The following is a 14,694-nucleotide window of genomic DNA, read 5'->3' on the forward strand; positions in this document are numbered from 1 at the left end:
AGGATCATGGTTCAAAGCAAGACCAAGCAAAAATGTCCGTGAGATTTTTATCTCCAATAACCTGCTTCTGCCCCCACAAAAGCCAGAAGTGGCACTGTGGCTCAAGTGGTAGAACACTAGCCTTGAGTAAAAGAAGCTCAGGGACAGCACCCAGGCCTTGAGTTCAAGCCCCAGGACTGGTGAAAGGAGGAAGGAAGGAAAGAACAGAAGGAGAGGGAGGTGAGGGAGGGAGGGGGGAGGGAGGGAAGGAGGAAGGAAGGAAGGAAGGAAGGAAGAAAGAAAGGAAGGAAGGAAGGAAAGAAGGGTCGATCCTTGTGGAATAGGCCATAGCCTCTCTCCACAAAAGGCATTTCTCGCCATCAGTAGCAGGGACTCAACACTAGATTTTGTTTGAAAGAGTGTTATATTTATTACACCAGGTGCTGAGGAACAAATCTATACGAGCTGTGTGTAAGTACATATCTCCACATTTTGAGGCTCTCCAGTTAATGTCTAGTGAAAGAAGCAGAAGGCTTGTCTTTCAAGGGGGCTGAGGGAAATGATCCATGCTTTTCTTGTTTCATTGAATTGCAATCTCTTCTGCATCTCATACTATTTATGTTTGGATTTTTTTTCCAACCAGTGTCACCCAAATGTGAAATCCTTCGTTCTCTGTTATCCAAATTGCTGAGAAATGAAGGGACTGTAATCCACATATTAGCTGAGGTTCTTCGTATCCTTGAAAGTCTAGTTAGATGAACTTGCAATAGCTTCTACTTCATCCTCAATGTTGCCACACTAGATGACATATCTGGACTGATACATATCAGAAGTCTTGACCAAGGTTTAGGTTTTGTATGTGGATTATGTGTGTATGTGTGTGATGCTGGGAATTAAACCCAGTGTAAGACAAAACCTCTATATCACTGAGCCACCTTCCCAGCCCCAAAATTTCAATCCATTCTCAGGATGCTTATTTGCTGGACTTCACATGTTTTATATGATTTTTGCCCTGCACAATGTAGAACCAAATATGAAATTGCTACCCAGGTAGGCAACAAAATCCATAATGATCAGATGACCCCAATAGATCTACTGAATATGGAGGCCAGGGAGCGGTGGGCGGTGATAGGGAAGGGAAGTCGCTTCGTAGACAACCTAAGAGAACAGATGTCCCATTCCTCAGTGCTGTCAGCAGTGTCCTTCCTCCAGCTCTGTGTGTGTGTGCGTGTGTGTGTGCATGCATGCGTGCGTGCGTGTGTGTGTGTGTGTGTGTGTGTGTGTGTGTGTGTGAAGAAACCAACTCTTGGCCTGGTGCTCTTGCTCAATTTTATTTCACATGACTAGCACTCTACCATTTGATCCACACCTCTACTTCTGGCTTTTTTTTTCTGATTACTTGCAGACAAGAGTCTCTCAGGTTGTTTCCTGGTTCATTGAGGATAAGAGTCTTCAGATTTATCTGCCCCCTGTGTGTGCTCAGATCACAGCCTCCTGAGTAGATAGTATCACAGGAATAACCCCAGGCACTTGGCTTACTACCAGCTATTTTATCTACGTTTCTCCCCTGACTTTCTTTTTTTTTTCTTTTAGATCAAGCAATACACCCATCTCCAATGATAACCCCTAACCTCTAGTCAAAACTTAACCAGTTTCCCATTAAATTTTTTAAAAGACAATTAGAAACACAAGTAGCAATATATCTGTGTATCTGTGTGTGTGTGTGTGAGAGAGAGAGAGAGACAGAGAGAGACAGAGAGAGAGAGAGAGAGAGAAAGAATGTAACATATTGGTTGGTGGGAGACCTGCATCTCTCATATATCCAGTTCCTAGTTCTTTTGTCAGATTCTTTTTTTTTTGTCTTTTATTTTATTTTTTTTTGGGGGGGGGTCTGGTCATGGGGCCTGAACTCTGGGCCTGGGTGCTATCCCTCAGCTCTTCAGCTCAAGGCTAGCACTTTACCACTTGAGCCACAGCAACACTTCCGGCTTTTTCTGCTTATGTGGTGCTGAGGAATCGACCCAGGGTCTCATGCATGCAAGACAAGTGCTCTACCACTGAGCCACCTTCCCAGCCCTGTCAGATTCTTTTTGTTGTAGTTGCTGTCCTTCTTTTGGGGGTTTTTGTTTGTTTGTTTGCTTTTTGGCAGTTCTGGAATTTGAACTCAGGGTTTCCTACTCACTAGGCAGTTGCTCTTAACATTTGAGCCACAGGCCCAGGCCTGGCAGATTCTTTCCTACTTTGCCTTACACCTCTGTATTTTCCTCGTATGTCACCTCAAATACCTTCAATCCACCCCAATACTGATACTTTGTGTTTTAGATTGTCCCTGAAACATACTGCAATACTGTCAGTTAAGAGTAAGGGACAGACATTCTACTCCAGCATGGTCCCACAAACAAAACCAAATTTGGAGCAGCTTATTCTTACAAATTCTCAGGCCATTTTCATGGCCTATGGAGCACTGACATGCTCACACAGCCGCGGATGGCATTCTTGGTTATTTCCACCTAGAACCTTTTTTGACACCATTTACAAAGACCAAATGTAGGCCTGCAATCCCACTCTTGAGCATATGCATAATAGAAATATGTTTTCCCCCAAGAGATATGCAGAAAATGTGAATAGCCTCAGTCATCTTAATAGTCACAAAGTGAAATCCATTCAAATAGCTGTCAAAAATAGAATAGACTATAAATGGGTGAATGAGACATGGAAATAAATGCAACTATAAACAACATGGATAGATCACACAAACATCACTGAATGGCAGAAGCCTGGCGCAAGAGGATATATGCCATAGGCTTCCACTTTTAGAAAGTTCAAAATAGCCCACATTAATTCAGTGTTAGAAATCATTAATGACTCCTAGATTAGTGACCTGAATAGTGAGAATAGCTTCTGGAATCTTGCAATGTATCACTTCTTGATCTACATCTAGTGTGACAGCTATCTTTGAATATTAGTCAAGCTATATGCTCATTGTCTGGGAACTTTCTTGTGTGGCTGTGTGGGTCCTAGGACTTGAACTCAGGGCCTGGGCACTGTCCCTGAGCTTTTCTACTCAAGGCTAATGCTCTACCACTTTGAGCCACGCCTCTACTTCTAGTTTTTGGTAGTTAATGGGACGTAAGGGTCTCACAGACTTTCCTGCCCTGGCTGACTTTGAACCATAATCCTCAGATCTCAGCCTCCTGAAAAGCTAGGATTACAAGTATGAATTACCTGCACCTGGATATTTGGGGAACTTTTATGTTTTTAATTTTTCTCAATGTTTATTCTTTTACTGGCAGCCAATCCTAGGGCCCGTGTAGGTTAAGTAAATGCTCTACCCTTGTGCTACATTCCCAACCTTGTATGCTTTGTTAAGACTTGTTACAAAGCATAGCTTCAATCTAGAAGTTTATAACTACCTATTAAAAGAAAAAAAAACTTTTCTTAGGCTAGTTACTACGTGTGAGTCAAGAGTCAGCAGTCATGGTAGCCCTCTAACCTTTTTCTTCTCAGACCTAGCTTCCCTGGGGAAGTTTTTGCTTTGCTTTCTCCTAGTACCAGTCCTTTGGAAATAACCTGAGTTAATATAAGTTTGAATGTGGGACAACATGCCAGACATGTGTGTACATTGTGAAGCCTTTAATCCATTGGACAACATGACGGGGATTCATGAACTGTAAGATTTTCTGATGGGTATAAAACCAACACAGACAGGAGATTCTTGACATGAAGGTGGACCCTTCATAGCATGGCCTCATCACTATCAAACACGCACAATCTCCAGGCAGGTGAGGAAGAAGTCGGGCCATTTCATGCCCATAGAAACTGGACAAGCCTTAAAAGAGACTGGGCAAGCTTCCATCGAGAGTGAAGGCTGTGCATGCTCCATTTCCTGCCCTACAATGCGGAGCAACCGTAGTGCTAGATTATATCTATCTTGTGAATTTGCTTGTCAGACCAAATGTATTACCAGTGTGATAATGGAACCATGTCCTAGCCTCCAATAAAATGTCTACTTAAGAAAAAATTCCTTTGGCTACTCTTGGCAAAAGACTATTTGCACTGATCATATCTTCTGCATGGTCTCCAAGTTCTTTCCATTTTGGGCTCCTCCTCCCCATTGACTTCCTGTTGTCTCTTTTTTAGGACTCTTTACCCAGTTCCTAAACCTCCAGTTAATTTCCTAGGCAAAACTACTTAAAGTGGCACTATCTCACTTCAAACCATTCACAGAGCCCTCATGTCAGTAACAAATATTGAGACTGGTTGCAAAACACAGTCCCACCCAGGAGAAATAATGTGAATACTTCTTAAATATAGGCAGCCAAAGATTTATCTTTATCCACAAATTATCTGGCATTTTAGTTACCTAAGACCTAGCTCCATTTGTTCTTTTTTTTGGGGGGGGGGAAGTCCGGTCGTGGGTCCTAAACTCTGGGCCTGGGCGCTGTCCCTCAGCTCAAGGCTCAAGGCTCAAGTCTAGCGCTCTACCACTTGAGCCACAGCGCCACTTCTGGCTTTTTCTTTTTGCTTATGTGGTGCTGAGGAATCAAACCCAGGGCCTCAGGCATCCAAGGCAAGCGCTCTACCACTGAGCTACCTTCCCAGCCCTGCTCCATTTGTTCTTATCCCGAGTCTTCTCCTATTTGAAACTTTCCTGAGGTGTTAAATCAAAAGGAATAGAGCTTGCCCAAAACTACCAATGGTCAGTCACTCTTAGCTAAGAATGGCTTGTCTCTGGGTGTCATTCATTTCTCTGTACTGTACCTGTAATTGGTGTTAGATTTTTTGGGGGGGTCCAGTCGTGGGGCCTGAACTCTGGGCCTGGGCTCTGTCCCTGAGCTCTTCAGCTCAAGGCTAGCGCTCTACCACTTGAGCCACAGCGCCACTTCCGACTTTTTTTCTTTTTGCTTATGTGGTGCTGAGGAATGGAACCCAGGGCCTCATGCATGCAAGGCAAGCGCTCTACCACTGAGCCACCTTCCCAGTCCGGTGTTAGATTTTTCAGTGTTCATTTTGGTTGTTTTGGGGAGGGTTGTTATTGTCTTTCTGTCACTCTTCATCAGGGAGAAGGCTCAGGAAAAGAGATGTGACAGTCTCTGAAAGGTGTCAGCAGCTCAGGACCTATGAAAATCATAGAACATATTCTCCCAGAACCATCATAAACTATGAGACAATACACAAATAGAAGATCCTTATTGTCAATGCTGACTGTAAATACATGTGTGCTTTCTGCACATCTTCCTACAGTTCTTCTGAAGTCCTCAGGATGTCAGATTCAGTCATGAATTGTTCCAATAATCAGTACATGAGAAACTATGAGTTGAGACTCCGCATTTCTAGACTTCAAAAATAACAGTACTTAATGACACATTTGGATATTTTATTTCATCTTTTTTTGGAAAAAAAACAAGTATTTTACAGAAAATGAGGCACTTAGTCTGGCAAAATGAAGCTTCTTTTGTAATCCAATATTATATACGCAAAGGGTAAAGTCTTAGAACTGAAAATCAGGTCATGAATATAACAACAGGTACCACTGAAAAGAAATCTGAGTCCACAGCTATATTTCCCTGAATATGCACAAATGTTATCAAAAGGGAAATTGGCTTAAGTTCTATTATTGTTTTAAAAACTGGAATGCAAAAAAATGTGTCCAAACTAATTAGATATGTGCAAAAGATTTTTAAAATAATACAGGGGTATTATAAAAGACATTTCCATGCCAAGAAAAATACAACGAAATACTTATTTTCAAAAGAATAAAAGACATCTCCTGAATGTTCATATTCATGTGATTCCTAAAGGTATGTTTTCTATAAAGATCTATTCAGCACAAAGACATGAAATTCTGCGAAGGCTTTTTTAATTCCACAAGTTGGCAGAATCTACTGGTGTCTTCTATGCATAGATCTCTGAAGAAAGGAATGTCAATTAGTTCTCTTTAAGAAAGAAATTTCCTTGGTCTAGTGAAAAGTCAACTTTCCTACTCTTAATATTCTCAAGGCTATTTTCATGAAGAGCAGCCACTGGAAAGGCTAGCTTGCAGTTTTTCTCCTTTCTTCACACATAGAACATAAAAGGTATTTCAGAGGAGAATTCGAAGCCCACCTCATACCACTGAAAAACTACTGTCTGAATATTCGTAAAACAGTTTGAAATTGTGCTCTTTGCACTGGGTCAGAGAGTTCCCCAGGGATGACTCCACCCATGATCTTCTCTTGTGGCAATCCGACCAGGTAATCCTCCAGTTGGCTTTCCGTTCCAAGTCACCAGGTTTCTGCAATCTCTGCGAGAACCTGCAGCAGCTCAGCAAATGTCGGACGGCCTTCAGGGTTCTGGAAAAGGGAAAGTGGAGGTGATCAGCTGTGCAGCACTTAGATGCTAGAGGTGGTACTTGCAGTCAGAGACTCAGTTCCAAATTGCTTCTCCACAAAGGGAAGGAAAAGGCATCTTGACAAGGCGTAAGTGTAAAAATCTAAGAGTAAAATACAATAATAAAAGTAGCCAGAGTGCACGAACTAACCAAGTGTGTCTATTTTATTTGGGAGCTGGCTGCCCAGGCAGGCTTTGAGCTCGGATCCTCAGATCTCAGCCTTCTGAGTAGCTAGGATTACAGGCATGAGCCACCAGTACCTGGCTCCATATTTAGATGAATTAAAATTACACAAATGTGTAAGTTCCATTCTTCAGCTACACCAACCCACGTTTTAAGTCCTCCACAGCCGGGGGCTCGCATACTGGGACAGCACAGATACACAACTTTTCTATCTTTGCAGGAAATTCCAGTGGATTTCACCACTCTGGAGATCTATCTGGATGATTTTGACATGTATGAGGTCAAGGAAGAAGCTGGGAGACAGCAAGGATTTAGAGATAAGCCCCTAAGCTCATCTCCAGATATTTACTAGGCCTGACTCCCTCTACAAGGAAAGATTTCACTTAGGAAGCAAAAGGCACGTTTTCAGCACAAACTTTGCAGATCCTAATGCACAGGCGGTCCTATCTTTAGTTTGTGTCCGCAAAAGTCTCTGACACAGAGCCAGGGATTAGAGCATTTTTCCTATGTCACCCATGGATGTAGTTTCGTTCTGACTCCATGAAGAAGAAGGGATGGCACTGTTGGCATCTTTGAAATCCATAGAAAATAGGAACTACACAAAGCTCTCACTGAGATTAGAACAAGACACCACCCACAGGGGTTTATAATCACAGGGCATCAATAAAAAGGACAGAGAAGAAGCTGATGGGAGCCCATTTAAGACTTTTAATACTTGAAGAAGAAATTGTAGGCTTTGTCAAGGAGCCTGAAGTTCTGCAGGTAAAGCCTACACCAAGTGTTTATCAATGGTAACATAATCATGTTTGAGTTGAGAGGCACCTCAATATTGGGGGTCAAATTATAGGCAAAATCAATTTTTATAAACAAACTCATCAACATAAACCCAAACAGTATCTTAATCTAATTTCCAATGACCTATGAGACTAAGGTCACTTACTCGGGTTCATCTTAGCTGCCCCTGCCCCTTCTCTGTTTCATACCCATAGACACATAAAAACTCAATAAGTATTTTATGCACATGTACATGTTTATTGTATCATAAATATATATAGAAGGTCCTCAACTTATGATGGGTCTCCTCCAATAAACCCATCATAAACTGAAAATAGCCTAAGTCAAAAATGCATAAGGAGCCAGGAACACTGGTGGCTCATACCTGTAATCCTAGCTACTCAGGAGGCTGAGATCTGAGGATCATGCTTCAAAGCCAGCCTGGGCAGGGAAGACTTTATCTCCAACTAACTACCAGAAAACTGGAAGTATAGTTGTGGCTTAAAGTGGCACAGCACTAGCCTAAGCAAAAAAGAGCTTAGGGATATTACCCAGGCCCTGAGTTCAAGCCCCACAACTGACAAAAAGAAAAGTGAGAACTCCTAATGCACTAAACATAATAACTTAACCATTGAGTGTGCTGTAGAGTATTGGTTGTTTATTCCTGTGGTCATGTTGCTCACTGGGAGCTATGGTTTACTGCCTGCACTCAGAATTCCAAGAAAGAATGAAGGATGCCTTATATATAGCTAGCCAAGGAAAAGATCAAAAATTTAAATATGGTTTCCACTCAAAACGAATCACTTTTGACCACTGTAAAAATTGAAATTTGAAAGTCAATTATCCCACAATGACCTTGATGGAGGTAGGTAAGCAGAAAAGGAACAGGATTTCAATGAGGGCCAGAGAATAAAAGCAGCACCATATCTGAGTGCATTTTCCAAACATCCTTATCTACTACATTAGGTCCCCAAGCTCAGTCCCAGTTGGCCAGGATTGAGGGCCAATAATTATTAGCATGGTGAACAATAGTTCCTCAATAAAAGTTATGCAGAGACCTCATCTATAATCTCATCATAGCTGTGGTTTCATTACACAATTCCTTTTGAGTCACCATCTTTATTAGCTATCACGATCTCCCATCCTCTACTTCTTAAAAAACCAATTTCTTGCAAAAACTCCAACTATTTTGTGCATATCCTTAGCATTTCCATTACATTCTATCCATAAAAGTGCCTAAGACCTGGGACTTTGGATACTTGTTTTCAGGGTGAAGCTGCCTATCTTCGATCTCCTAGGGGGTGAACTTTCACTTCCAATTCAACCAATCTCACTCTGTCAGCACTCCTGTTCATTCCTGAACTTCCTTTGGCAAAACCATAACTGTCATTGGTCTCCACTGACAATATGCACCATCTGTGTGTTCCTGAGCTATTTACATTGAGCCATTTACATTGTTATTGCAAAGATTTTCCTAAAACAGCTGTTTGCAGCTAACAGCTTCCTTAACAAATTTTTATGTCGTTCAAGATTCCTTGTGGAGCAATTAGTCATAAATCTTTTCATACATTGGGAATCTTTACAAATTAAATATCTCTGATGAAAATGAACAATCACACTCTGGAAATATTGACTTTTCCAGGGTCTGTGCATTGGGGATCAGTGGTGGATTTTTGTTTTCTTTTCTTTTCCTTTCAGGCAGGAGAAAAGTTCTCAAGTTGTGATTTTTTTTTCTAGGCTTAGGCTGTCAGCTACAAAGAGAACGGAGCTCTCAAAATAACAGAGGAGTCTAGTAAAACTGAAGGGTGTGTTGAATCTGTGCCCCAAAAAGCAGAAGTGAGACAGAAACCCTTCTGGCTATGTAAACTCTGGCATTTTTAAGTTTGGCATTTCAACCAAAGATGAAACTGAGATCCCAAGAGATTATTTCCCCAAATGAAGGTTCCTGGCACCTGGTCCTTCATTTCTATTCTAGTATAACCTCTCTATCAGGAGTCTTAAGTGACACAAAGAAAAGAAACACATTACATATAGCCTTAGAAAAGCCAGACAAATGAAAGTGAAGTAAATTAAAAAAATAGCATTCTGGGGGCTAGGAATGTGGCTTAGTGGTAGAGTGCTTGCCTAGCATGCATGAAGCCTTGGTTTGATTCCTTAGTATCACATAAACAGAAAAGGCTGGAAGTGGTGCTGTGGCTCAAGTGGTAGAGTGCTGGCCTTAAGCACAGAGAGGCTCAGGGACAGAGCCCAGGCCCTGAGTTCAAGCCCCACAACCGACAAAAAAAAAATAGCATTGTTCCTTTCCGATCTGGAAGTTTCACAAGCCTACTACTACCAACTTACTCTACCAACAGGTCCCTAAAGGCAATAAAACATTGAGTCACTGACATTTTAGAAACATCAAGAGCTTCCACAAGAACCAATCTGGAAACTGAGTTTCTTGGATTGAAAGGCCACTGTGAAAAGCAAAATGGATTCATGATTCTGCGGCAGGAGTTTCAAATCGAAATAGCGCCCCTGGTGTCAGGTTATTATCAAGAAACAAGTTTTGTTGCCCTAATTGAATCATGGGTACTGAAAGTGACAATCAGGTATGCTCTTGAAAGCTGACACTGCCCACTGGAAAAGGAAAGGACACTAACCTCATGCCAGCAGCTGTACATGACCTTGTATATGGACATGGGTGCCAAGTAAGGACGATAGAGCCGGAAGCCTGAAGAAATCGCTTCCACTACTTGCAGGTTTGACTTGTTTTCAAAAGGCATTTTTCCTTCTGTAAAAACTTCCCACATTAAAACTCCTGCAAATAAAATGCACACACACACACACACACACACACACACACACACACACAATGAGGTTAGAGAGAAATGGTTAGTTGGAATTGAAATCACTGTTTGCTTCCAACTACAAAGCCTTCTTTTTTTCCTCCAGCCTTCATATGAATAACTGGAATGAGAGACTTTCTAGGGAGGAGGTAGAGCTGCACACCTGAGCTTTTGAATAGAATCGGAACTTGGAAGTAATCCCAGGAAAAATGATACCTTTCCTTTTCTATGGGTCTTGATGGCCTTTCTATTAGAAGGCAATCTTGTGGTGTTTTTACCTCTAGGTATGGCTCATGTTCCCACACCTTGAAACCAATGAATCTTCTTAGCATTCCATAGAAATAATAGATTTGTGAGAACCTCTGCTGCCTGCAAAGACTAGCGTTTCTCAGCCACTAGAGGTCCTCCTCCACCTCCACCACCTCTCGAGGACTGGTCTGATGGGTAGCTAGCTAAAGCTCTGTACATAAGTAGGTGCTTAGTAATCATTTTTTGATAGGACAGTTAAACTCCTTCAGATACTTCCAGTTTGAGTTCATTTAATTACTCCCTAGTTCTATGGGTATTTATTTGGTATGGGTTAGAGACAAGACCTTGTCCAGGTAAGAAGAGAGACAAGCAAAATGCAGGCATTCTAATTGTTCTATTACCACATGAGGAGATCTTGAATTACAATCCATATGGTCTGTAACAGAGCTTAAAATTTCACCTGATGACACTATGATAAATGAGTGGAGAACAAATCAGATCAATGAGATCAGCTTCATCATATTTGGGACAATAAAATTCATATTCTCATGAAAGCCTAGATGTCTCTTCAATCCTAAAAGCCATCTAGGAAGTTCTTGATGAAAAGCAATAGACTTTTGCACATTTATTACCTAGTTTTGAAGGATCAACTCAAATAACTATGTTGCACTTCCAACTACAGTTTCTCTTTCACTTTCACCCAACATAAGTGTTGATCAATAAGTACATGCCAAGGAAGCCTATCCCTAAGTTCTATCCAAATTAAAAGTAATGAATGATTGAACTAGTTCCAAAACCCATGTCCTACACTTAAGTTATCATGAGAAGAGTTGAAAATAGCTAAACTGCTTAGTAGTTAAATAATGTTTACTAAATACACTATGCTGATATAGAATCATTCTTCCTTCAATCCTCTTTGATATGAGGTAGTTGGTTGACTTTATTTTCTAGATCAGTAGATTCTTTGTTATAGTTTTACAATGAGTGATCAGCGGTAAAGAAAAAGATCCAAAAGAAAGACTAATATAAGAAGTATAAGACACTAGTGGCCAAAAACAATTTGGATGTGAAAAATAGCAAGGTTATAAGAAGATTCTTTAGAAGCTGGAATATAGTAAGAAATCAAGATTAAAAGAAAAGATTGTTGTGTTTAATCAAGCTCCACAAAAACATCAAATGTACTTACCAAATGACCAGACATCTGATTTACTGCTATATTTGTTGAAATGAAGGACTTCAGGAGGAGACCACCTGATTGGGAACTTGGCTCCAGAAGAACTGATATATTCATCATCCAAAACATACCTAGAGCCATCAGATTTGAATGATTTACTTCAAATCCTTTTAGTTAACAGAGAATTGCTTAAAATATAAAGACTAGATATTTTTCCCCCAAAAAAGATTTGGTACACCTGTTCTCATTCACAGTGTAAAATTAGTGTTTACAGTGGTTCCTCTTCAAACCAAGTGTCTCTGTACTTATTTTCATCGAGTCTCAGAAAACTTTATTTGTTTTTCAGACTAAAATATGGCCCATTGCCAATGCTCAGTAGTGAGGATTCTGTAAAGAAGCATATTGTATGCTGTAGCAATCACAGTTATAAAATGAAAGTGAAAAATATGCCATTCTTCTTGCACAAGAAATAATGGATTCAAAGTCAGATACCATATTTTCTTTCATGTACATACTTTTGTGGTGGCAAAGATAAGAGAGAAAATAAAAGTATATAAATGTCATAATCCTGATATAAAAATATCTCTAACACTTTACAATGGTCTTTGTAAAAAAAAAACAAATTGGAAACAACCATCATCTCCTTAAAAATGAACAGAAATATGAAAGCTCTTATTATTTTGAAAATTGTAGACAGAAAATTTCAATTATAGGAATGTGGAGAGAAGAGACAACTAACTTAGGCCTGTTGCTTTTTTGAGTATACTGGAGAGTATTTTAAAATATTTATTAATGCTGGCCCCACACAGCCACTGTTTACCACACATATTCTATCTAACTTCACCTTTAAGTCATCCATTACTGAAAAAGAGATCATTCTACTTAGATGAAGAATGAATATAGGAAATAAATGGGGCAAAGCTGTTCTCCATAGATTTGGAATTCCTATAGTTCAGAGAAGGACTAAGAAGCAATTTAGGGAAATAAGTCTTAAATAAGGAAGCTTTTTATCATCATCTGTCCATCTAGAAAGAAAACAAAAAGTCCAGGAAAGAGAAAGGGAGAAATGAAAGGGAAAGGGAAAGAATACTAGACATGGATTATTTGCTAAATGGAGGGAGGGCCTGTGCCTTGTACGCTCTAAGGGCTTCCCAGGTCATAGGGGACGGCAGGAAGCTTCCATCCCATGTGACCTTGGCATAACTCAAGGTCAAAAAATATTGCTCTCTTTCTAGGTAGAGTACCAAGAAAGACAGAAAGCTTTGGAAGAACAAATAAATGGCTGTGGATGCGTCTATGTGAGTGGAACCTTAGTTAGCCTGTGTAGATTTCTAATCACAGAGAAGACTAATTCCCCCACACAGAAATCTGAGGTGAATCAGATGTTACCTGTGTGGTTGGCCAAACACATCCAAGACAAGGCAGTGGCTACAATGATGTCAGCGTGCACACATTCCAATGAGAACAGACCAGCCCCTTCCCAACAGTGCTTCTTTAGATGCCCCCCAAACTGAGACCAATGCTGAGGAAATTCAGGGTTCACTAGGACTAAGTTTCTGCTACTCCAGAGAAAAAAGAACACCCAGCGTTTTGAACATAGTTTTCCTTTTACTTAAAAAAATATACATTTATCAGAAAAAAATGCTTTCTTAGTCATACACATATGAATAGACTGACTTGTTCATTTTAAGGTCTACCACAATTTTAAAGATAAATATCTGAAACAAAAAGATGAGAATATCTCACAGAGACCATCTGCCTTGTAGCTAAAATTCTCAGATTTTCCAAACTTCAGAGTAAGCCAGTTTAGTCATGAAACTACACTAGCATTTTCCCCAGAGCAAGCACACACAGCTAGTAGTGTCATCAGCAAGTCAATAGACAAATAGCTTATGAGTAGACATGGTATATCTAGCTACACATCAATATGGCATACCTGGTCATTCCAAAGTCTGAAATTTTTACTATACACGTAGAACTGACCAAACAATTCCTTGCTGCCTATAGAAAGAAGAAAAGAATACACGTTTGAATATAGGCTTTTCTTTGAAGACCTTTTTTAACCCCCCTCTTCTTAGTTTATTTGAGACCTGCATTGTCTATCTCTGTGGACAGACATGTGATCTTCATGTTGACAACTATCAGTGAGTAATACATATATAAATACATATGTATAAATTATATCTGTTATTTATCATGCATATTATATATCATAATATGATATAACATTATATTATATACAAATACATTCTTATGTAGTATATATCTGATTTCATAATCTTAGTGTGATGAGTTTTAATGATTCATCAATGTAATAAAATGTTCAAAATAATGAAACTTTTACTTTTAAAACGTTTACTTTTTCTCAAGAAATATTCTTGATAAATGTCTCTGAAAAAGCAATAGTATGCTGAACTCCATACTGGCCAGGCACTGTTTGTGTATTTGCACTAAGAATTTGTGCAATCCTTCTAACAGACCACATGAGGGCTCAGCTACAGTTAACCTCTCCTTGCCGGTTATATAGCTTGTCCAGGGTCACACAGCTTGTAAGAAACAGAGGCAAGCTTTCAACCTGAGAATTTCCTTCTGGAGTCATGAGTCTCAACTTCAACTATAGATGGGACTCACCAGAAAAAACAATTGAAATATTGATGCTTTGCTTAGAGAGAGCTAGAGATATGGTTTAGTGGTTGAGTGCTGAAGATGCTGATTTAATTGGTCTGGGGTGTGGTCTGTGTTGTAAGTTTTCTCAAAGCTCCCAAGTGATTCCAACACACAGCAAACTTTGATGCTCAAATACCTTTGCTCTGCAACCTGTGTTCTTAGCAGGCTGCAAGGCAGAAGTTTAAACCTTGATCTCGTAGTATACATGTAGTCAAATGTAACCAATGAATTGTTATATGAAGCAGTGAACAGTACCATGAGAATTCCAAGTCACACCAAGAATAATTTTTAATGCCAGAACCAATATAACTGTGCCTCCCCTTTTCTCCCTAGAATATCTGGCTTAAATGAGGAATATTGTAATTGATCACTCTGGGTCATATAGGATCCAAGCACAGAGTTATTTCCAGGTATTAAAGGTTTCTTAAAAAATTCTTTTTTAAAACCAGTTGTTTAAGGATACAGGTGGA

General features: G+C 39.9%; 1 protein-coding gene across 2 annotated transcripts in view; it reads right to left on the reverse strand.

Annotated features, from left to right (window-relative positions):
• Nucleotides 1-5,830: 5,830 nt before the first annotated feature.
• Nucleotides 5,831-14,694, reverse strand: part of Txk (TXK tyrosine kinase) — a 42,331-nt gene continuing 33,467 nt past the window's right edge. Inside the window, exons 11-15 of one of the 2 annotated variants that reach the window (XM_013008950.1) lie at nucleotides 13,494-13,558; nucleotides 11,570-11,688; nucleotides 9,949-10,106; nucleotides 9,691-9,762; nucleotides 5,831-6,311 (exon numbers count right to left, since the gene is read on the reverse strand). In XM_013008950.1, coding sequence (XP_012864404.1) covers nucleotides 6,243-6,311; nucleotides 9,691-9,762; nucleotides 9,949-10,106; nucleotides 11,570-11,688; nucleotides 13,494-13,558 — 483 coding nt within the window. In that variant the 3' untranslated portion in view covers nucleotides 5,831-6,242. The remainder of the gene's footprint in view (nucleotides 6,312-9,690; nucleotides 9,763-9,948; nucleotides 10,107-11,569; nucleotides 11,689-13,493; nucleotides 13,559-14,694) is intronic. The other variant, XM_013008951.1, reaches the window with a different exon arrangement.

This window comes from Dipodomys ordii, unplaced genomic scaffold, assembly GCF_000151885.1.
Source record: "Dipodomys ordii isolate 6190 unplaced genomic scaffold, Dord_2.0 Scaffold8, whole genome shotgun sequence".
NCBI classification, from domain to species: Eukaryota; Metazoa; Chordata; class Mammalia; order Rodentia; family Heteromyidae; genus Dipodomys; species Dipodomys ordii.